Source organism: Bubalus kerabau, chromosome 10 (assembly GCF_029407905.1).
Source record: "Bubalus kerabau isolate K-KA32 ecotype Philippines breed swamp buffalo chromosome 10, PCC_UOA_SB_1v2, whole genome shotgun sequence".
NCBI classification, from domain to species: domain Eukaryota; kingdom Metazoa; phylum Chordata; class Mammalia; order Artiodactyla; family Bovidae; genus Bubalus; species Bubalus kerabau.
In genome coordinates, this window is record NC_073633.1 from 50,567,123 (window position 1) to 50,585,480 (window position 18,358).

General features: G+C 39.2%; 2 protein-coding genes across 20 annotated transcripts in view; both read left to right on the plus strand.

Annotated features, from left to right (window-relative positions):
* Positions 1-1,751: 1,751 nt before the first annotated feature.
* Positions 1,752-10,005, plus strand: PCLAF (PCNA clamp associated factor). 5 transcript variants are annotated; one of them, XM_055536386.1, is made up of 4 exons: positions 1,752-1,922; positions 2,228-2,308; positions 3,459-3,621; positions 8,643-8,982. In XM_055536386.1, exons 1-4 carry the CDS (start codon positions 1,877-1,879, stop codon positions 8,725-8,727), a joined length of 375 nt encoding a protein of 124 aa, XP_055392361.1. In that variant the 5' UTR covers positions 1,752-1,876; the 3' UTR covers positions 8,728-8,982. The 5 variants fall into 5 exon arrangements, with proteins under 5 accessions (XP_055392361.1, XP_055392362.1, XP_055392363.1 ...); XM_055536387.1 differs by lacking the exon at positions 8,643-8,982 and adding an exon at positions 4,671-6,658; XM_055536388.1 differs by lacking the exon at positions 8,643-8,982 and adding an exon at positions 4,252-4,396.
* A 7,040-nt stretch (positions 10,006-17,045) lies between these two features.
* Positions 17,046-18,358, plus strand: part of CSNK1G1 (casein kinase 1 gamma 1) — a 153,291-nt gene continuing 151,978 nt past the window's right edge. For 11 of the 15 annotated variants that reach the window (XR_008699233.1, XR_008699234.1, XR_008699236.1 and 8 more), the window contains exon 1: positions 17,386-17,626. The gene's annotated coding sequence lies outside the window, so the exon portion shown is untranslated. Of the gene's footprint in view, positions 17,202-17,385; positions 17,677-18,358 lie in introns of those variants that run through there. The other 4 variants (XM_055537676.1, XM_055537673.1, XM_055537674.1 and 1 more) reach the window with 4 other exon arrangements.

Here is an 18,358-nt window from a genome sequence, read left to right on the forward strand (position 1 = left end):
CAAACATTTAAATTAAGAATTTTTGAGTATCACTGCTTTTTCCCTAAGTTTTTACTCTAATATGCCTCCTTCCTTATTATAATTGGTGTTAAAAAGACAGACGTACAAACAGATACAGTAATACGTAGTATGCCTCTGTGTGTAAAGATATATTCGCAATACTTTTAGCAATTTACTTGGCATGTTGACTAAGAGAAAAGACCAGCAGATTCTCTATGCAGCTCTAATCTCTACAAGGATCTGGGAACTGGGTAATTCAGTCCTTTATAGAAGCCACTTAACTGAAAAGGAAATGGTGTGCATTGAAGAAACATTGTGTACTGAGAGGGGTCTGATGGTAAAGAACAAGGAGGGGAACCCTGGGGCTTGTTGATTTTTCTGACAGGACTTTGGCTGTAATCTTAGTCTCTAAGATTTAGACAAAGCTACAGATAATTTGCAATACCATCCCTCCCATTATAATGTTAATTTCATCTGCTGTCTAGATTCTCTAATTCAAAAACGTAAAGTAATTGTTGATTCTTTTAAAGCACTAAGTAGCCTTTATTCTGAAAGTTCAAGCATAATTTATTGGAGAGAATTAATGCCATGCTTACACTTTTAGTGTTGCCTTTCAAGTGTGGGTTTAACAAAGTACATCCTAAGGCAATTTCATCTGATCAGGTTTTGTACCTGGTCTTCACTGTGTGAAAATCATTCCCAAGGTGTATTGTGAGTAATTAAGATAAGCATAGGGATAGAAAATAATAGTTATGAGTTCCTAGTCTATAGTCATGTTCACTACGTGTCACGGATGTACCCTTAACAGATTTGACATATTTTAAAGGAATTCTGATTCCATATAGGTCTAGGGAAAATGTTTTATTATTATAATAATATTTCTTTTTATGTAGGTACATTGGCTCAGGCCCTAAAGAGTCTGCCTGCAATGTTGGAGCCCGAGGTTGGATCCCTGGATCCGGAAGATCCCCTGGAGAAGGAAATGGCTACTCACTCCAGCATTCTTATGGGGAGAATCCCATGGACTGAGGAGCCTGGCGGGCTACAGCCCATGGGGTCGCAGAGTCAGACACGACTGAGAGACTAACACTTTGACTTTTTAAAATGTACAATTTGCTCAGTTTTTTCTTGTTTCACACCATCCTAGAAAGTTTCATTAAAAAAAAAAATATATATATATATATATATATATTCCTGTAAATAGAGAATTCCCTAGCAGTCCAGTCTTAAGGACTCGGGGATTTCTGCTGCCTGGATTCGATCACTAATCCAAGAACTAAGATCCCACAATCTGCACCTCCTGGCCAAGGGGGTAAAAATCATCCCTGTAAATAAACTATATTAGCGTTTGACCATTCCATAGAGTTTTTTGGTATGGATGCTGTAGAGAGAGTTCATGCCTGAGATGTTAAAAAGTCCGCTACATTTCAGGAGTCACTTCCAGGAGTGAGATTATGGATTTAAGACTGTAGTTAACTTTTGAAGAAATGTTGGAATTCGCTGTCTTTCCCGGGTTTTCTTTTCTAAGCAGGCTGTTTTATCCAGTTCACAATCTTAGCACGGATCTTAGCACCCAACACACAGGGCATCCTAGGAAAGCTCCCTGGTACCTCCCACCTAAGGCGGGTACGAATCACAAGCTTCTACAAGTTGATGGACGGGTCGACACTGCGCCCAGCCCCGCCGTAACCACTGGACACTGGCGATTGGTTGCGCGTGAAAGGCGCGGAACCAATGGGAGTGGCGGTGTGGGAGAGTCGGTGCAGCGCGCGGGAAAGGGACCAATATAAACTGTGGCGGGAGATTCGTTTTCTGGACCTTGTCCCGTGAAACATCTTCGGCTGGAGAGTCAGTTGCTCGCCTCTCGAGTTCGAACATGGTGCGGACTAAAGCAAACAGTGTGCCTGGCAGCTACAGAAAAGGTGAGGCAGTCGGGCACAATAGTGGAGGCCAGGTGGTTCTCTGGGCAGCTCTACTATGGGCAGGAGAAGAGGGGGCCTCCCCTCCTGTCCGCCAAACTGGTCCAGCCCGCCAGGAAGCAGCAGCCTGATCCCTTTAACCAGGAGGAAGAAACGGCGGGGACAGAAGAGGGTTATCTGCTGTTCTGGATCGTGGGGCTCTCCTCTCCAATCCTTTCCAATAGGCTGGGTCGGAGAGTGTGGTGAGAACGTGACTCCCAGCCTCTTCGTGCCCCCTTCTGAATGCCCTCCTTTCCCTCTCTCCGCAGTGGTGGCTTCTCGAGCCCCCAGGAAGGTGCTTGGTTCCTCGACTTCTGCCGCTAATTCCACGCCGCTTTCCTCAAGGAAAGGTAAAAACGCCCCTGCAAGCTCCGACACGAACCCTCTCAAAAGGAGATCAGGCCAGGCACCACTGTTCCCCATACCCACCGCGGAGTTTCTTTTCCTGAGATTCTCACCCCCCAGAATTTCTTCCTTCCTTGCCTTTTGATGTAATGAGCGAGCCTTGGTCTCTTTGGCGGGCTGGGGTAGAGATGGAGGGGTCGCACGGTCTTAAAAAATTTCAAGCCTTGGGTTAGAGACGGACACACTTTCTCTTCAAACCTGTTTTTCTTTTCTGCCTTAGCGTTGTTATTTTTCTTAGCGTTGTTATTTTTCTTAATATTTACAACTGGACTTTTCTTGTATGAGGCTACTTAAGCACCTGTTTACTAGAATTGAGAGGAGAGTTGACAATGCTAATCACGTTTTTGTTTTCATATCTGCATATTGTTCTTTATCTTTCCTATTACCTTCCTTTCTCCCCGCCCCCCTTTTTTTTACGTTTGGTGTCAGTGTGTGTGTGTGTGTGTGTGTGTGTGTGTGTGTGTTCCAACTTTGCAGCTCCTGATTCTGTTTTTGGGACATTAGGAGGGAAAACTGGGCCAGGGAAAGAGCTTCACATTATTCCTTCTGTGCTAGGAGAGGTTGAGAAAATACCCTGCCATCTGGTGTCTCTCATTCCTTTTAGAAGGAAGTTGAGCAGTTTGGAAGATTATTTCTGCAAGCTCTAGTTAAGAACATACAGGAAAAAGTGTGTCAAACTTTAGTATGACAGTACATAAGACTAACTGAGTAGCTCTGTTCATGAACAAAATATGAAAAATATTTTCTGGTTGTAAACATCTTGTTAATGCTATTTTTCTAAGGTAAAGAATACATATAATAATGTTCTACATTATATTGATGTATAATGTACTATTGACTGAATACAACTTTATCATGTCAGATTTTAAAATTCACTTTAAAGATAGATCCCTTTAACTTTGCAGCAGGAGCTGCAAGGTTGGAACACACACACACACACACTCACACACACACACTGACACCAAACTTAAAAAAAAAAAGGGAAGAAAGGAAGGTAATAGGAATATCCTTTAGATTTGATGTTAAAGAATTGTTTCCCTTTAAGGAATGGAAATTATATTCTTAATTTTTATTTAGTTCTGTTTTATTTTATAGCTGAAAATAAGTATGCAGGAGGGAATCCAGTTTGTGTGCGCCCAACTCCCAAGTGGCAAAAAGGAATTGGAGAATTCTTCAGTCTGTCCCCTAAAGATTCAGAAAAAGAGAATAGAATTCCTGAGGAGGCAGGAAGCAGTGGCTTGGGAAAAGCAAAGAGAAAGTAAGTTTTCATGTTCTGAAGTATAAAGAAATACTTATATTCTTGAAAATAAAAGACAACTAAATATTGAGTAACTTTAAATTTTCTCTTTGAGGAGATAAGAAAATACAAACCAGAAGTTTTTTAAACTATGCTAACCTCTTATTATGTCACTCCCAAATTTCAAGCATCAATGAAAGGTACTATTTTTACTCATTTACTCAAAGAGGATCAGTTCCCATTCAGATGACAAGTGCTACTTTATTAACCATGAACTTCTGGTCTTTATTCTCTATTTTTTTTCTATTTTCTATAGTCCTTTTTATTTTCAAAAAATAATTTCCATGTTTGTTTACCTTCATTTGCATTAACCCCAACTTTCAAAAAACTAGTAGTCCAGCTTTCATAGGAAATATATAACCAATGTGGAAAAGCTGGGAAATACAGAAATCCCCATCACTTAGAAACAACCAGGACTAATACCGTGGTATATTTTCTTTACAACTTCTCTGTAAATACATAAGAATACTTCAAAACAAAACAAGATGGGGATAAAACTGCACACATGCAGAGTTCATTGTGTTAACTTTTTAAGAAGATACTTAAATCATGCTTTCAAGCTTTTTTTTTTTTTTGCATGGCTCTTTTCAGTTTATTGCATGAAGGAGTTACACTAGTCCAAGTTAAAAGAAGATCCCAAATGGTTACATTATACAAGCTGTGAAGTTTTTAAACTTATGAAAAAGGACAGAAGGGAAATCTACTCATTGAAAGGAAATCCTCACTTAAGCCTCAAGTGAGCCAAAAGCTCTTAAAACCCATGAACCTTCAGCTGGTGGTCCTTAGCCAGTCCAATCTCTACCAGGAACTGGCATATGTTCTTGCGCTGGTCACCCTGTAGCTGAATTACTTCTCCATATTCTGGATGCTCAATTACAGTACCATTGCAGGCAAATTTCTTCTTAAATGCCTTCACTAGTTTCTTTTTATTGTAATCATCAGCGATCCCTTAGAAGTAAGGGTCTTCCTGCCGTTTCTCCGTTGAATTCTTATATGGATATAATCCTCAGTGCCAGCAGGAAGCAGATCATCACCCTTACTTGCATCAGCAAAGGGGTCGAAAAAGCAGAGGTTTCTGGAAAACGGACATAAGATATGATTCCTTTTCCTCGGTGGAAACGGCCTGTGGAAGGCAGCGGCGGGAGAAGGCGGGCAGCGGGTACCAAGCCTTGGGAAGTGAGGGGCCTCGAGCGGGAGGCTGCTGAGTCCTCGGTGGCGGCTCAGTGACTGGGTCTGCTTTCAAGCTCTTAATGTCAGGAAAATGTTCATGATAAATGTTGAGCAAAACTGGATTCAAAAGTACAATCATTATTGCATAAAAGACATGTATATAAATACACCAAATCTCTGTACAAAATGTACCAAATATCATGAGTGATGTCACTGGGTAAAAACCTCTCCTCACACTCCCCGCTACCAATTTTCAACAACAAACATATTTTAAGAATCTGGGGGAAAAATACTTTTAGGAGGAAAAAAACAAGGGAAACCTGCTTTTTAAATAGATTTATGAGAAATAGTGCAGACTCTCTCAAGAGTGTTGAAGTTTTCATTTCAAAAATAAATTATTTGACTGGAGGTGGGGCGTGGTGAGTGTGGGTGGTATGACATCACTGCCATTGTGAAGCCTTCTGGTTTAAGACCCTGCTAGATACCTCCCAGCACCAGCCAGGAGCAGGTGATCCTTCTGGGCACCAAGCAGTGAGCCAGCCCAAGGTGGAGTGATCAACATGGACAAGTGGGCGGTGGCCGGGCTCACGCTGGGGCTGCTGCTTCTGGTACTGCTCCTACCCAAGCAAGTTTATTCATCCGTTCCTTTAACCAGCACAGAAGGTCCTCCAGCCCAAACCACAGCGGTCAACTGTGCCTTGCGGTCAACAGCTAGTCTCCTTGTTGTCTTGCTTGCCCTTCTACATCTCTACCATTAAGAGACTTGGCGAAGAAACATCTAGGTTTACCAACCCATATTCTAAAGCCCAGTCTGCAAGGCATCTAGAAATTCTGTGTCAGGAAGAAAATAAGAAAGTCTTCATCAAATCCATTAATTCCACCCCTTATTTTATTAAGGCAGAAAATGTTGAGAGTCTCAAATTGGATTAGTTTAAAGAGCATCTGAAGGATTTAAGCAGATAATGACAGCCAATATTAAATCTCCTGGAGTTTCATTATAAGAATGGAGACAATATCAGGAATTAATGTGATTAAATGTAACAAGAAACATGGACACTTCAGATTGTACCTTGCATCTAGATAATAATTGCATCTTCATCTAGAGAAAAAGGATGAGCTATGGAATGGAGATTCAGTTTTCATTTTGGTTCAAGAAATCTAGAAGGTAAACAATTAGGTGATGCAAAAAGCATCAGTGATTCTGTTTATGATGTACACTGGAAGGAATCAGCAGTTATTAAATCCTCTGTGTATTGTTTCAGCAGTCCTGGTTTAATGCTGATACACTCTCCATAAAGTTTTACATTGTTTTCATTGCTCTCTTGGGAACTTAACTCTTTTCCTCTGGGCTTTTGAATTTGACTTTGCATTTGGATTTCTGTAATAACTGAGATGTTCCAGGGCAATAATGGGTTGGAATATACTATAAATCCAAACATAGGTAATCCCTGCATATGTACTTAAAAGTCAAATTACAGTTATTTCCTGTAACACATTCCCATCCAACAATAGTGCCAGATTAGTTTAGCTAATTCTGATCTCTTAACTTTATTCCAAAGATTAGAAGTGCATTTAAAAAAAAAAAAAAAAAAAAAGAAGTGCATTGACTTCAAACAATCTTAAAATATTGCTTTCTATTTCTGCATGTGCTGAATAATTTTTAAAACCTAAAAATTGATGTTTTGAAGGCGTGTTTGATAAATTTGGAAATTAAGAGGCAAATATATGAAGGAGGTGAAAAATAATGTGTATTAGGTAGTTGGGAAGTGAAGACTGGAAACTTGCCTGCATTAAATTCATAACTGTTTTGTGCTTTCTGTAAATATACATTTATATATTAAACTTGATGAATAAGAATAGCTACATGTGGAACACTTTTTACATCAGTCAACATCAGTCATTATTTTTAGATAATTCTAAACCTAAGTGGACTTGATTCTGGAAAGTAAAACTTTAGAACTGCCTTGATGTATAGAAATCTTTTTAGAAGTAGAAATCATTGTTTTACATGTTCATACAATGATGCTTAAATGATAAGTATTCAATACTTATAGTACTCTAAATAAATTTTAACCAATATTTGTCATCGTTAGAAATCTAAACAGGAACAACAGACCTAACATCCATCTCAAGTTAAGTGAGATCCATGTGTGTGAATGAACACACTCTTGCTTCATATCTGAACACTGTACACCTATTTTGGATTGTACATTGTGTTTGGATTTGATTTGCATTGAACACAGCTAGATAAAAATAAATGGTTAAAGAGAAGTTTTAAAAAAGGAATTAACATATAAAATGATATTTTTGCATCTAAAATTTTAAGACAATATTGTTCATAAGATCATTTAGTTAATTATTATTGAGTGCTTACTATCCAACTTATGAGATATTTAAAAGGAATGTCAAATTCTTGAGCAGTAGCTGAACTTTATACCTTGTTGCTATATCACTATTATCATTTCTGTTAAAATAAAATCAACAAGCAAGAGGATACATTTTTGGATAGAGTTTTTTTTAACAGACTTGTTATCATGATCCTAAAAGTCTCTTTTAGGATCTTCTTCTCATTTACTGGCACCATTCTTCTTTATTCTTTCTCATTCTAATATGAACAACCTAACAGTCAATATTCAAGAATATTCAACAATCCTCTTGAATTATTTGTGACTTCAATTAAAGAAACAAAATATTTTGCAATATAGCCAAATATGGCTATACCATTGATCATCATAGCAATAAAACCTATATTGCAGGTTTCCTATCATATAGTGAAAGATTACACATATAGTCTCATAAAGAACTTTGATCCATAGTATAATAAAATCTGTGACATAAAACTAGGTAATGGAGGTTTATCTTATTGCTTTAGGCCTCTTTCTTAGATTTGTTATTGTTTGAGAGTTGCATTTATCCCTTTATAGTAAATCAATAGATTGACTTTTTTCTCCCAGTTTTACTGAGACGTAATTGACAAACAGCACTATGTAAGTTTAAGGTATACAGTCTAGCGATTTGACTTACCTACATCATGAAATGATTACCACAATAGGTTTAGTGAACATCTATCTCATATTGATGCATTAAAGAAATAGAAAAATTTTTTTCCTTGTGATAGGAATTCTTTCAATAGTTTATTATTGATTATAAATAGAAAACTATCAGTATATCAGAAGGACTTCTATTATAATCTCCCTAGTTCTTTATCTGGAATATGGCTACTCTTATGGCTTTAATATTCTCACAAGGCAGGGTAAATTTCCCTGTTGCATAGGGGAGAATCTGAATCAAGAAAAACTGTCTTCTTAAAACCTTAAATCAGGTCTTTGAAGAAAAGAATTTTGGATTACAATAGTGTTCATTTGTTAACTTCATTTAATTTCCAGGAAAGTACAATGAAGACCTCTTGGTAATGTAATAGTGGATGAGTCAATGGTAATGTTACACCAAGTCAGAATATCCTTGTTTTAGCTTCCTTCTTTCACCTTCTAGCTCTATGTCTAGATCTAATTTGAAAACTGACTGTTTTAGGATAGATCTCACAAATCTTTACCAGCTCTAAAAAATTCTGATTTAAAAATTTTAATTGACTTTTTCTCTATAAAAATTATACTGAGTACCAGAGGACTTCGGGATAATGTAAGTTGTTTTTCAAAAGCTATGTTTACCATATGCCAACAATACAATTTGGGCATTTTCTAATTAGATAATACATTCATAAATTCCAAAGGATATACAGTCAAATATGACAACTTGCTGTTTTCTCTGTTCAAATGGATTGGTTGAATTTTTTTTGCTTTCTATTATCACAGAGTTCTTGCTGAAGGATTATACTGCTTCATCAATCTACTGAACACATTGAAAGAAGATGTTATAGAAATAGAGATTCCCTCTTAAATAAAAATGGCAACATATTCTAAAGGGGAAACTGACTTGCAAATTAAGAGGCAAAATAGATTATTAAAAATTTTTGTCATTTTAGTATTTGGAATCTGTAGGGATTTGTCAATTTATGGGAGTTTAATTTTCTGTCATTTCTAGTCACTTGACCAGATCCACTGCACTGTTAATGTTCTTGATTTACATAAGTTTTTAAAAACTATTCATGTTTTGTTTTTAAAACATTTGACTCAGGTGACTACTGAAGTTCTCTTTTCTTTCCACAGAGCATGTCCTTTGCCACCTGATCACACAGATGATGAAAAAGAATAGAACTTTCTTATTCACCCTTGACTGTTGTCTCCTGTTTACTCTGGTATTCTAGGATGTAAATTTGCATAAATGTATTTGTTCCAATTAGTTTTGTTGAGTAGGCATTTAATTTAAAAAGTGAGGCTTACATTTAGTTATTCTAAAGCAAGTAGTTATGATATTGGAAAGTTTGTAAGATTAATTACGGTTAACATAGTATTTGGTTTCCTTTACCTATTATTAAGCTTTTTATTGCTAAAATTATTACATGATATTCTAATTATGAATCTGCTGTATTTGAGATTTGCTTAGATCTTTGTACTGTTGCCATTTTATTGGCATTTGATTATTGGAATGATGCCATATTTTTCTTCCTTTTATTTGCTTTAAAAAAGCAGAGGTAGATTTTTGCACATTTAAAAAGTAATGTTAATTAAACTGAACCTATACCCTTTTTAAGAAAGGGGGCCAAAGAGGCAATGTTGCAAAAATCTGGATGGCTGTCTACCTTCTCCTTAGAAAAATTTACGGGCAGTTTGGTCCTAAGGTTTAAAGAATTAATAAAGCTTCTGAAAACAACAGCAAAAATATAAAAATTTTTTATATTGGAATAGTGGAATTCCATAGTGGAATCAGACAGGAAAATTACATAGACTATTTTAAAAGAGAGGAATTTCCCTAGAATATACCTTTGGTTTAGTGTCATAAAATATTACCCTTTGGGCCTATGCCCAAATCAATAAAACATGAAAGACAGATCGTGCCATAAACCCAGAACTGTCTAAAGTCCTTAGAGCTACTATCAAGCTTTTCAAGATAACCAGGGGTATCATCAAAGTGGGTATAGTAGTACTTAGTAACTGATATTTTTCTTCCTCATCAAGCTTTTTGCTCACTGACTTCCTGTTATCAAAGTTAGCAATGTTTAACAGACATACTTTTCTGAAGTTTGTTTTTAATAAATGAATACTTATTTTCATAAAACTATCCATGTGTGTGCTTTCTAAGATTTTATCCTACTAGGTATTTCTATTTTATTCCTTCCAAATGCAAATAACTGTACAGACCTGATTTTATGAACTTCCAAAATAAGTCCTGATGACTATAGATTAAATTTTTTGCTTAGATATTAAACATACTGTTACTGAATTGGGACCAGAGTTTTATCCTAAGTTCTTCCTTGATAATTAGGCTTTTGATGGATTTGAAATCTGATTTGCTGTTTTTCATTGATGGAGAGAGGAACTTGACAGAACATGTGTCTAATGAAATCTAATTTTGATATGTAATTGTTTCCCAAAAAATTTGACCTAAAGAAACTGCAGTCTTTTCAAATACAATCCTTTCAAAATATACAATTGTTAGTGATGTCTAACTATATTAAGGAGGGCATGGAAACCCACCCCAGTATTCTTGCTTGGAGAATCCCATGGACAAAGGAGCCTGGTGGGTTACAGTCCATAGGGTCGCAAAGAGTTGGACACAACGGAAGTGACTTAGCAACAAAGCGACTTTATTAGGCAGACTTCCCAGGTGGTGCAGTGGTTATGAATCCAGCTGCCAATGAGGAGATGCAAGAGACGTGGGTTCAATCCCTGGCAAGAGATGCAGGTTCGATCCTTGGGTCAGGGATATCTCCTGAAGTAGGAAATAGCAACCTACTCCAGTATTCTTGCCTGGAAAATTCCATGGACAGAGGAGTCTGGCAGGCTACAGTCCATAGGATCATTAAGAGTTGAACACGATTGAGCATACAGCACATACATACAACTTTATTAGTCAGAGGTCTCATGTCATCTGTTTCCTTGTCAAAGCTTTTTTAAAATGTAGATTGTAAAATTTAGCTCCTTCTAAACATAAGTATGATCATGATGGTGTGATCACTCAGCTAGAGCCAGACATCCTGGAGTGCGATGTCAAGTGGGCCTTAGGAAGCATCACTACAAATAAAGCTAGTGGAGGTAATGGAATTCCAGCTGAGCTATTTCAAATCCTAAAAGATGATGCTGTGAAAGTGCTGCACTCCATATGCCAGCAAATTTGGAAAACTCAGCAGTGGCCACAGGACTGGAAAAGGTCAGTTTTCATTCCAATCCAATGCCAAAGAATGTTAAAACTACTGCTCAATTGTAGTCATCTCACACACTAACAAAGTAATACTCAAAATTCTCTAAGCTAGGCTTCAATAGTACGTGAATGAAGAACTTCCAGATGTTCCAGCTGGATTAAGATAAAGGCAGAGGAACCAGAGTTGCCAACATCTGTTGGATCATAGAAAAAGCAAGAGAATTCCAGACAAACGTCTACTTCTGCTTCATTACGTTAAAGCCTTTGTGTGGATCGCAACAAACTGTGGAAAATGGTTAAAGAGATGGAAATAGCAGACCACTTTACTTGCCTCCTGAGAAATCTGTATGCAGGTCAAGAAGTAACAATTAGAACTGGATATGGAACACCAGACTGGTTCAAAATTGGGAAAGGAGTATGTCAAGGCTGTATGTATTGTCACCTCGCTTATTTAACTCATATACAGAGCACATCATGCAAAATGCCGGGCTGGATGAAGCACAAGCTGGAAACAAGATTGCCGGGAGAAATATCAATAACCTCAGATATGCAGATGACACCACCCTTATCGCAGAAAGTGAAGAGGAATCAAAGAACCTCTTGATGAAGGTGAAAGAGGAAAGTGAAAAAGCTGGCTTAAAACTCAACATTCAAAAAACGAAGGTCATGGCATCCGATCCCATCACTTCGTGGCAAATAGATGGGGAAACTGTGGAAACAGTGAGAGACTTTATTTTCCTGGGCTTCATCATCACTGCAGATGGTGACTGCAGCCATGAAATTAAAAGATGCTTGCTCCTTGGAAGGAAAGCTATGACCAACCTAGACAGTGTATTAAAAAGCAGAGACATTACTTTGAATTGATGCTTTTGAACTGTGGTGTTGGAGAAGACTCTTGAGAGTCCCTTGGACTGCAAGGAGATCAATCCTGAATATTTTTTGGAAGGACTTAGGCTGAAGCTGAAGCTCCAATACTTTGGCCATCTAATGTGAAGAACTGACTCATTGGAAAAGACCCTGATGCTGGGAAAGATTGAAGGCAGGAGGAGAAGGGGACGACAAAGGATGAGAAGGTTGGATGGTATCACCATCCAACGGACATGTTGACTCAATGGACATGAGTTTGAGCAAGCTCTGGGAGTTAGTGATGGACAGGGAAGTCTGGCGTGCTGCAGTCCACAGGGTTGCAAAGAGTAGGACACGACTGAGCAACTGAACTGACTGAAACATAAGTACAGGCTCCCTGTTTTACGTTGAAACTGAATCAAAAAATGAAATGTATATATTAAAAAGATAAAATAAGTTTTAATTTTGTACCCTTCTTCACAAAGTTTAACCTGGCTTTTCTTTTTGAATGGATTATTCAAATAATTAGTGTTCAATTCCTGAGCAAACTGACTAAAGCTACTGTTCTGGAATTTTTGAATGCTAATGGAATTTGTGAGATTCATACAAATTATGTTTACATAGTTTCAAAAGGCAGATAATACTATAATGAAAATTATAGTCTGCTCAGGTTTATTTATGAGATGACAAATACCATTTTTTTTAAAAAAGCAGAAAAATAAAGCCTAAACTAACTGAACTTTTCCTATATTATATATACACTGCTTCCAAATCTCATCGTATGTCGAATTCTTCATGCTAACTCACTTTTGGAAAAATTGAAGATTCAGCTGGGTCTTAGTCCAGCTAACATTGTTGCAATGGTTCCTTTTACCTTTGAGGATAGCCTGTGGAAGTGGGGAAGATTTTCACTGAATTCCCCCAAACTGGGAGGAGTGTTAGAAGCTATCTTATTCAACTCAAGCTGCCTATAGCTTTTCAGTAGATGGACTATTTTATTAGCTGGCAGTGCTAATTGAAGATGCTATTAGTTAAAAGTTTGATTTTTGGACTTTCCTGGTGGTACAGTGGATAAGAATTCACCTGCCAATGCAGGGGACAAGGGTTCAATCCCTGGTCTGGGAAGAGTCCACATGCCTCAGAGTAACTAAGCCCATAACTACTGAGCCCGCTTGCTGCAACTACTGACACCTGTGCACCAGAAGCCTGTGCTCTGCAACCAAAGCCACCATAATGAGAAGCCCATGCACCACAATGAAGAGTAGCCCCCGAATGCCAGCGCAACCAAAAGAAATTAAAAAAAATTTTTTTCTTAACTCCCCTCCTGTTCTTGGTTCTATCCTTGAAATAACAGAACAAATTTCTCCTTTCCAAAACAACCTTCAAGTATTTAATAATAGTTGTTATATCTTTAGCCTTCTCTTCCTAAGTCTAAACATTATATTGCTTATGTCACACGCATCCTAAGTGAGTTTCTATAAGTCCCTTGTGCAGGGGGCCATGCCTTGTGTGTTGTATATTGCTTAGGCAGATAAACAGTAAATCTAGCTTTTTCTTCTAACTGATACCAAGTATTCATTAATTTTGGTATCTTCATGTTTGTCTATTTTGTCTTTTGTATTCGGAGATGCCAATGGAAGTCTAAGAATATTTGAATATTTAAATATTAATCATTGATTAACAATATTGGGTTTCAAAAAAATAAACATTAGATAACCTAATTCTTTCTTAAATGATTACAAAGGACAATTTAAAAAATGACAAAAAGCTTTGACGAGATTGAGAAAAAGGCTAGAGGTATCTTGTATTGATCTGAAGGATGGAGGTACAGTATTGACCTTGAAGGCTGTTTGAGATCTATCCTAGATTTGAGAGCACTGTCTTAATTATGGTTCATATTAAGAATATGGATTCCTGGGGACTTCCCTGGTGGTCCAGGGGTTAAGACTCTGCATTTCCATTACAGAGGTTGTGGGTTCTATCCCTGGTCAGGGAAGTAAGAGCCCACATGCTGCATGGCATGACTGAAATAAGTAAACAATAAAGTTTAAAAACTAAAAAGTTGATATGGATAATAGTTTTTAAAAAAAGACTATGGAGTTCTGTGATACTGCTCACAAAATCCTGAAAGTGTAGTTAAGCTCACATAGCTAATTTTAGGTGTGGATTGTGCTATATACTTATTTATTTGGATTTTAAAATATTTATCAGTATTTTAGGTGGATTTACATACAATAAAATGCATATGTTTTCAGTGTACAAGTTTTCATAAATGTATACACATATACTATACATCTTTAGAGGTCTCCAAGTAATGAGTGTATTGAAAATGATGGATTTAAATAAGTCAAGTGATCATTTAGGAGTCAAGCCAGCCAGGTATTCATACACCTACACAAAAGTAACTGAATAATTTTTTTAAATTGTAAAAAGAGAGGGTGTAAATGCTACTGTATGTCATATTTCTTCAGACAACAGGAAAAATGAATGATGCATAGGAATTTGCAGTTTTATATTGGCTTAAACTACCAACTATTACCCAATAAAACATTTCTTTCTATAGAACAAATTTATTGTATTTATATTTTTAATATTTAAAGACATCTAAGTCCATCATAGTTTCATTTTAGATAAGTTGTTGCTCATTGGGCTTATTGTTTACTTTTCTAATTAAAAAGTTTAAAATATTTAACCTGTTGGCAATTGAAATACCAAGCTCTATTTTGCTAGTTACAGCCAGTGTATTTTTAAAGAACAATTAATTGTCCTTTAAGTCTGACTAGATGTACTCAGATTCTATTTGCATTTTGTTTGTGTATACTCCCACATGTATGTATGTCCAGGGCAAGGGTTGAAATGTTTTAGACTTCTTTAACAACCTACTACTGACATTTGAACCTGAAGTTATTTCCTTCAGGTTTTGCTGAATAGACTCTCTCTGGTGAACTAATTTAACACTGTCTCACATGTACAGGAAACTAACAGATCTGCTGTTTCTTTAAAATTACCAAAGCTCATTCCTCTGCCCTGGCTAGGTGGACAACTGTTCAATATTGGTGACCAAGGCTATCATAACCAGTAAAATTATCATGCCCAAATTATTATGACCAATAGCCAGTAGTTGGAAAGACATTCACTGCCATGGACTAGAGCAGCGGTCCCCAACCTCTGGGATCTAATGCCTGATGATCTGAGGTGGAAGTGATGTAATAATAGTAGAAATAAAGTGCATAATAAACACAATGTGTTTGAATCATCCTAAAACCATTCCCCCCAACCCAGGTAGGTGGAAAAATTGTCTTTCATGAAATTGGTGCCCAGCGCCAAAAAGGCTGGGGACTGTTGGACTAGAGAACAAATTGAGGAACTACTATTAAGCTTTATTGTGATCCACACAGTCAAAGGCTTTGGCATAGTCAATAAAGCAGAAATAGATGTTTTTCTGGAACTCTCTTCCTTTTTCCATGATCCAGCAATAAACTGTGGACAATTCTGAAAGAGATGGGAATACCAGACCACCTGACCTGCCTCTTGATAAACCTGTATGCAGGTCAGGAAGCAACAGTTAGAACTCGACATGGAACAACAGACTGGTTCCAAATAGGAAAAGGAATACGTGAAGGCTGTATATTGTCACCCTGCTTATATAACTTATATGCAGAGTACATCATGAGAAACTTGTCCTTCTGGGCTGGAAGAAGGACAAGCTGGAATCAAGATTGCCGGGAGAAATATCAATAACCTCAGACATGCAGATGACACCACCCTTATGGCAGAAAGTGAAGAGGAACTAAATAGCCTCTTGATGAAAGTGAAAGAGGAGAGTAAAAAAGTTGGCTTAAAGCTCAACATTCAGAAAACAAAGATCATGGCATCTGGTCCCATCACTTCATGGGAAATAGATGGGGAAACAGTGGAAACAGTGTCAGACTTTATTTTGGGGGGCTCGAAAATCACTGCAGATGGTGATTTCAGCCATGAAATTAAAAGACACTTACTCCTTGGAAGGAAAGTTATGACCAACCTAGATAGCATATTAAAAAGCAGAGACATTACCTTGCCAACAATGGTCTGTCTAGTCAAGGCTATGGTTTTTCCAGTGGTCATGTATGGATGTGAGAGTTGGACCATAACTGAGAGTGGAAAAATTGATGCTTTTGAAGTGTGGTGTTGGAGAAGACTCTTGAGAGTTCCTTGGACTGCAAGGAGATCCAACCAGTCCATTCTAAAGGAGATCAGTCCTGGGTGTTCATTGGAAGGACTGATGCTGAAGCTCAAACTCCAATACTTCAGCCACCTCATGCGAAGAGTTGACTCATTGGAAAAGACTGATGCTGGAAGGGCTTGGGGGCAGGAGGAGAAGGGGACGACAGAGGATGAGATGGCTGGATGGCATCACCCACTCGATGGACATGAGTTTGAGTGAACTCCGGGAGTTGGTGATGGATAGGGAGGCCTGGCGTGCTGCAATTCATGGGGTCGCAGAGTCGGACACGACTGAGAGACTGAACTGAACTGATTAAGCTTTACTGCTTTTAAGCAGATCTGTTCAAGACAGAAAAGTTAAGCCAAAATGTTCACTCATTTTTTCTCTGAATGCCCAATTACACGTCTCTGAATATTTAACTGCCATAAACATATAGGTCATTTTTCTAGAAAGAGGATTAATTATGTAGATGGCTTTTGCTCCAAGAAGTGGTTTACCCAATATATTTCAAATTCAGATCACTTCAGCACAAGGCTCTATGAGGTCTCGTTAACTTTTCTTGTCCACAGTACACGAATGAAAGTTTACTCTGAGTAGATTAAATGTCTTCCTCCTTCCCAAATTTGATTAGCGGCTTCCTTTGGCCTCTTCTCATTGTTTAAGAATTAATTATTTCCAGATCATACACAAGCAAGTGCAATCCTTACAAAAGAGAAGATGGGTGAAACTTTCTCACCATTGGGTTTCAGGGGCTTGTCACATGAGAACGAAGTGCATGAAAAAGGTTTTATAACGGAAGAAATTTAAAAGCCCAGTTGAAACATAACTGAAAATCCACAAGAGGGAGATGCTTGCTAAACCGCCAGAAAGTAACTCCCTGGAGGGACCTGAGAGAGCCTTAGGAGGAGTCAATAGGTTCGCCCAGGATTCAGGGAGGGAGCAACAAGGAGTAAATCGTGGCTGGGGGCTCGTAGGGGGAATACAAGCGAAGGGAAAAGCAGAATTGGCTTCGTGACTTTGGCAGCGAAGCTGGTTCTCCGTCCAAGACCAGGAGCAGAAGGTAAGAGTGTGTTACCCAAGTGGAGCATACGTTCCCAGTTACCTCCTGATGGTCCCAGAAGTAATGGGGGCGGTTGTCATTGAAGGCGCTTCCGCTTAGCAACCCCACGCGGTTGCTAAGGAGGGGCGATGGCGGGGATGACCCGGAAGTGGTGTTGTCCCCTTCTCACTGCCGGCTTTAAGTTTGTCCTATCGGGAGGGCCAGGGTGCTCTGCGCCGGGCCGAGGGTGGGGCCAGCGCTAGAGGTTCCGGATCGGTTTCAGCCGCCCCTCGGCTCCTCGCCTTACCCCTCCCCTCCCGCGCCTCTCCTCCCTCCCTTTCCTGGGAAGAGAGAAGCCAACGCTGCGGGTCGGTAGAGAAGCACTCGGCGCCTCCGGGAGGGGACTGTGCCCGCCCCATCTGAGTCCCGAAGCACGGCCAGACCAGGTACTCGCTCCGTCTTCGACGGGGTCCAGGAGTCTGGAGCCTGAGAGTGTGTGTGTATCTGGGGGCTTGTGGGGGGCCCCCTTCTCCAAATCGCGGAGGGGAGCGCGGAGATACTGGGTGGGGCGGAGGCCGGCGTGTGTGACTGTAGAGGGTTGCGGAGGTGGAATGGAAGGGTTGGGGGGTCACGGCTGACGGAGAGTTTCGGGCGGTCCGGTCGAGGTTGCGGAGGAGGCGCCCCCTCGTATACTGAAGACTTCGGCCGATGTGGACCGGGAGTTTGCCACCTGGAGGGTTATCTCTGAAAGAGGGGGGCATCCTCTGGGTCCAAAAGGAGAGCCCGGACCCTGGCGGCGTAGATGGGGCAATCGCAGACTTCCATTGCCCGACTCTTCTGCCCACCTCGCTGGGATAGAGCCCGTCTTCTACGGTTGTGGGGGTTGTGAGTCGGCTGGGCACCGCGGGGAGCCGCCCTTGGCAGAGCTAGGGCAGTAGAGTGGGTTAGGAGACCTCCCTCCTCACAACTTCCGTGCGCTTCCCCCACTTCTTCCTTTACTGCTCTCTAACCCCAGTGTCTTTACAGGAGCGGTCCCTCACTCCCCAAGTGGTGCAGGCATCACAGAGTAAAAGAAAGAGGGTGGAACTGGGTTTGTTTCCCATAAATGATGCTTCGAATGTTTGGGAAGTGCCAGATTGACATAGTCAACCAAGTCTCCTAGATGAGTATTAAGTCTG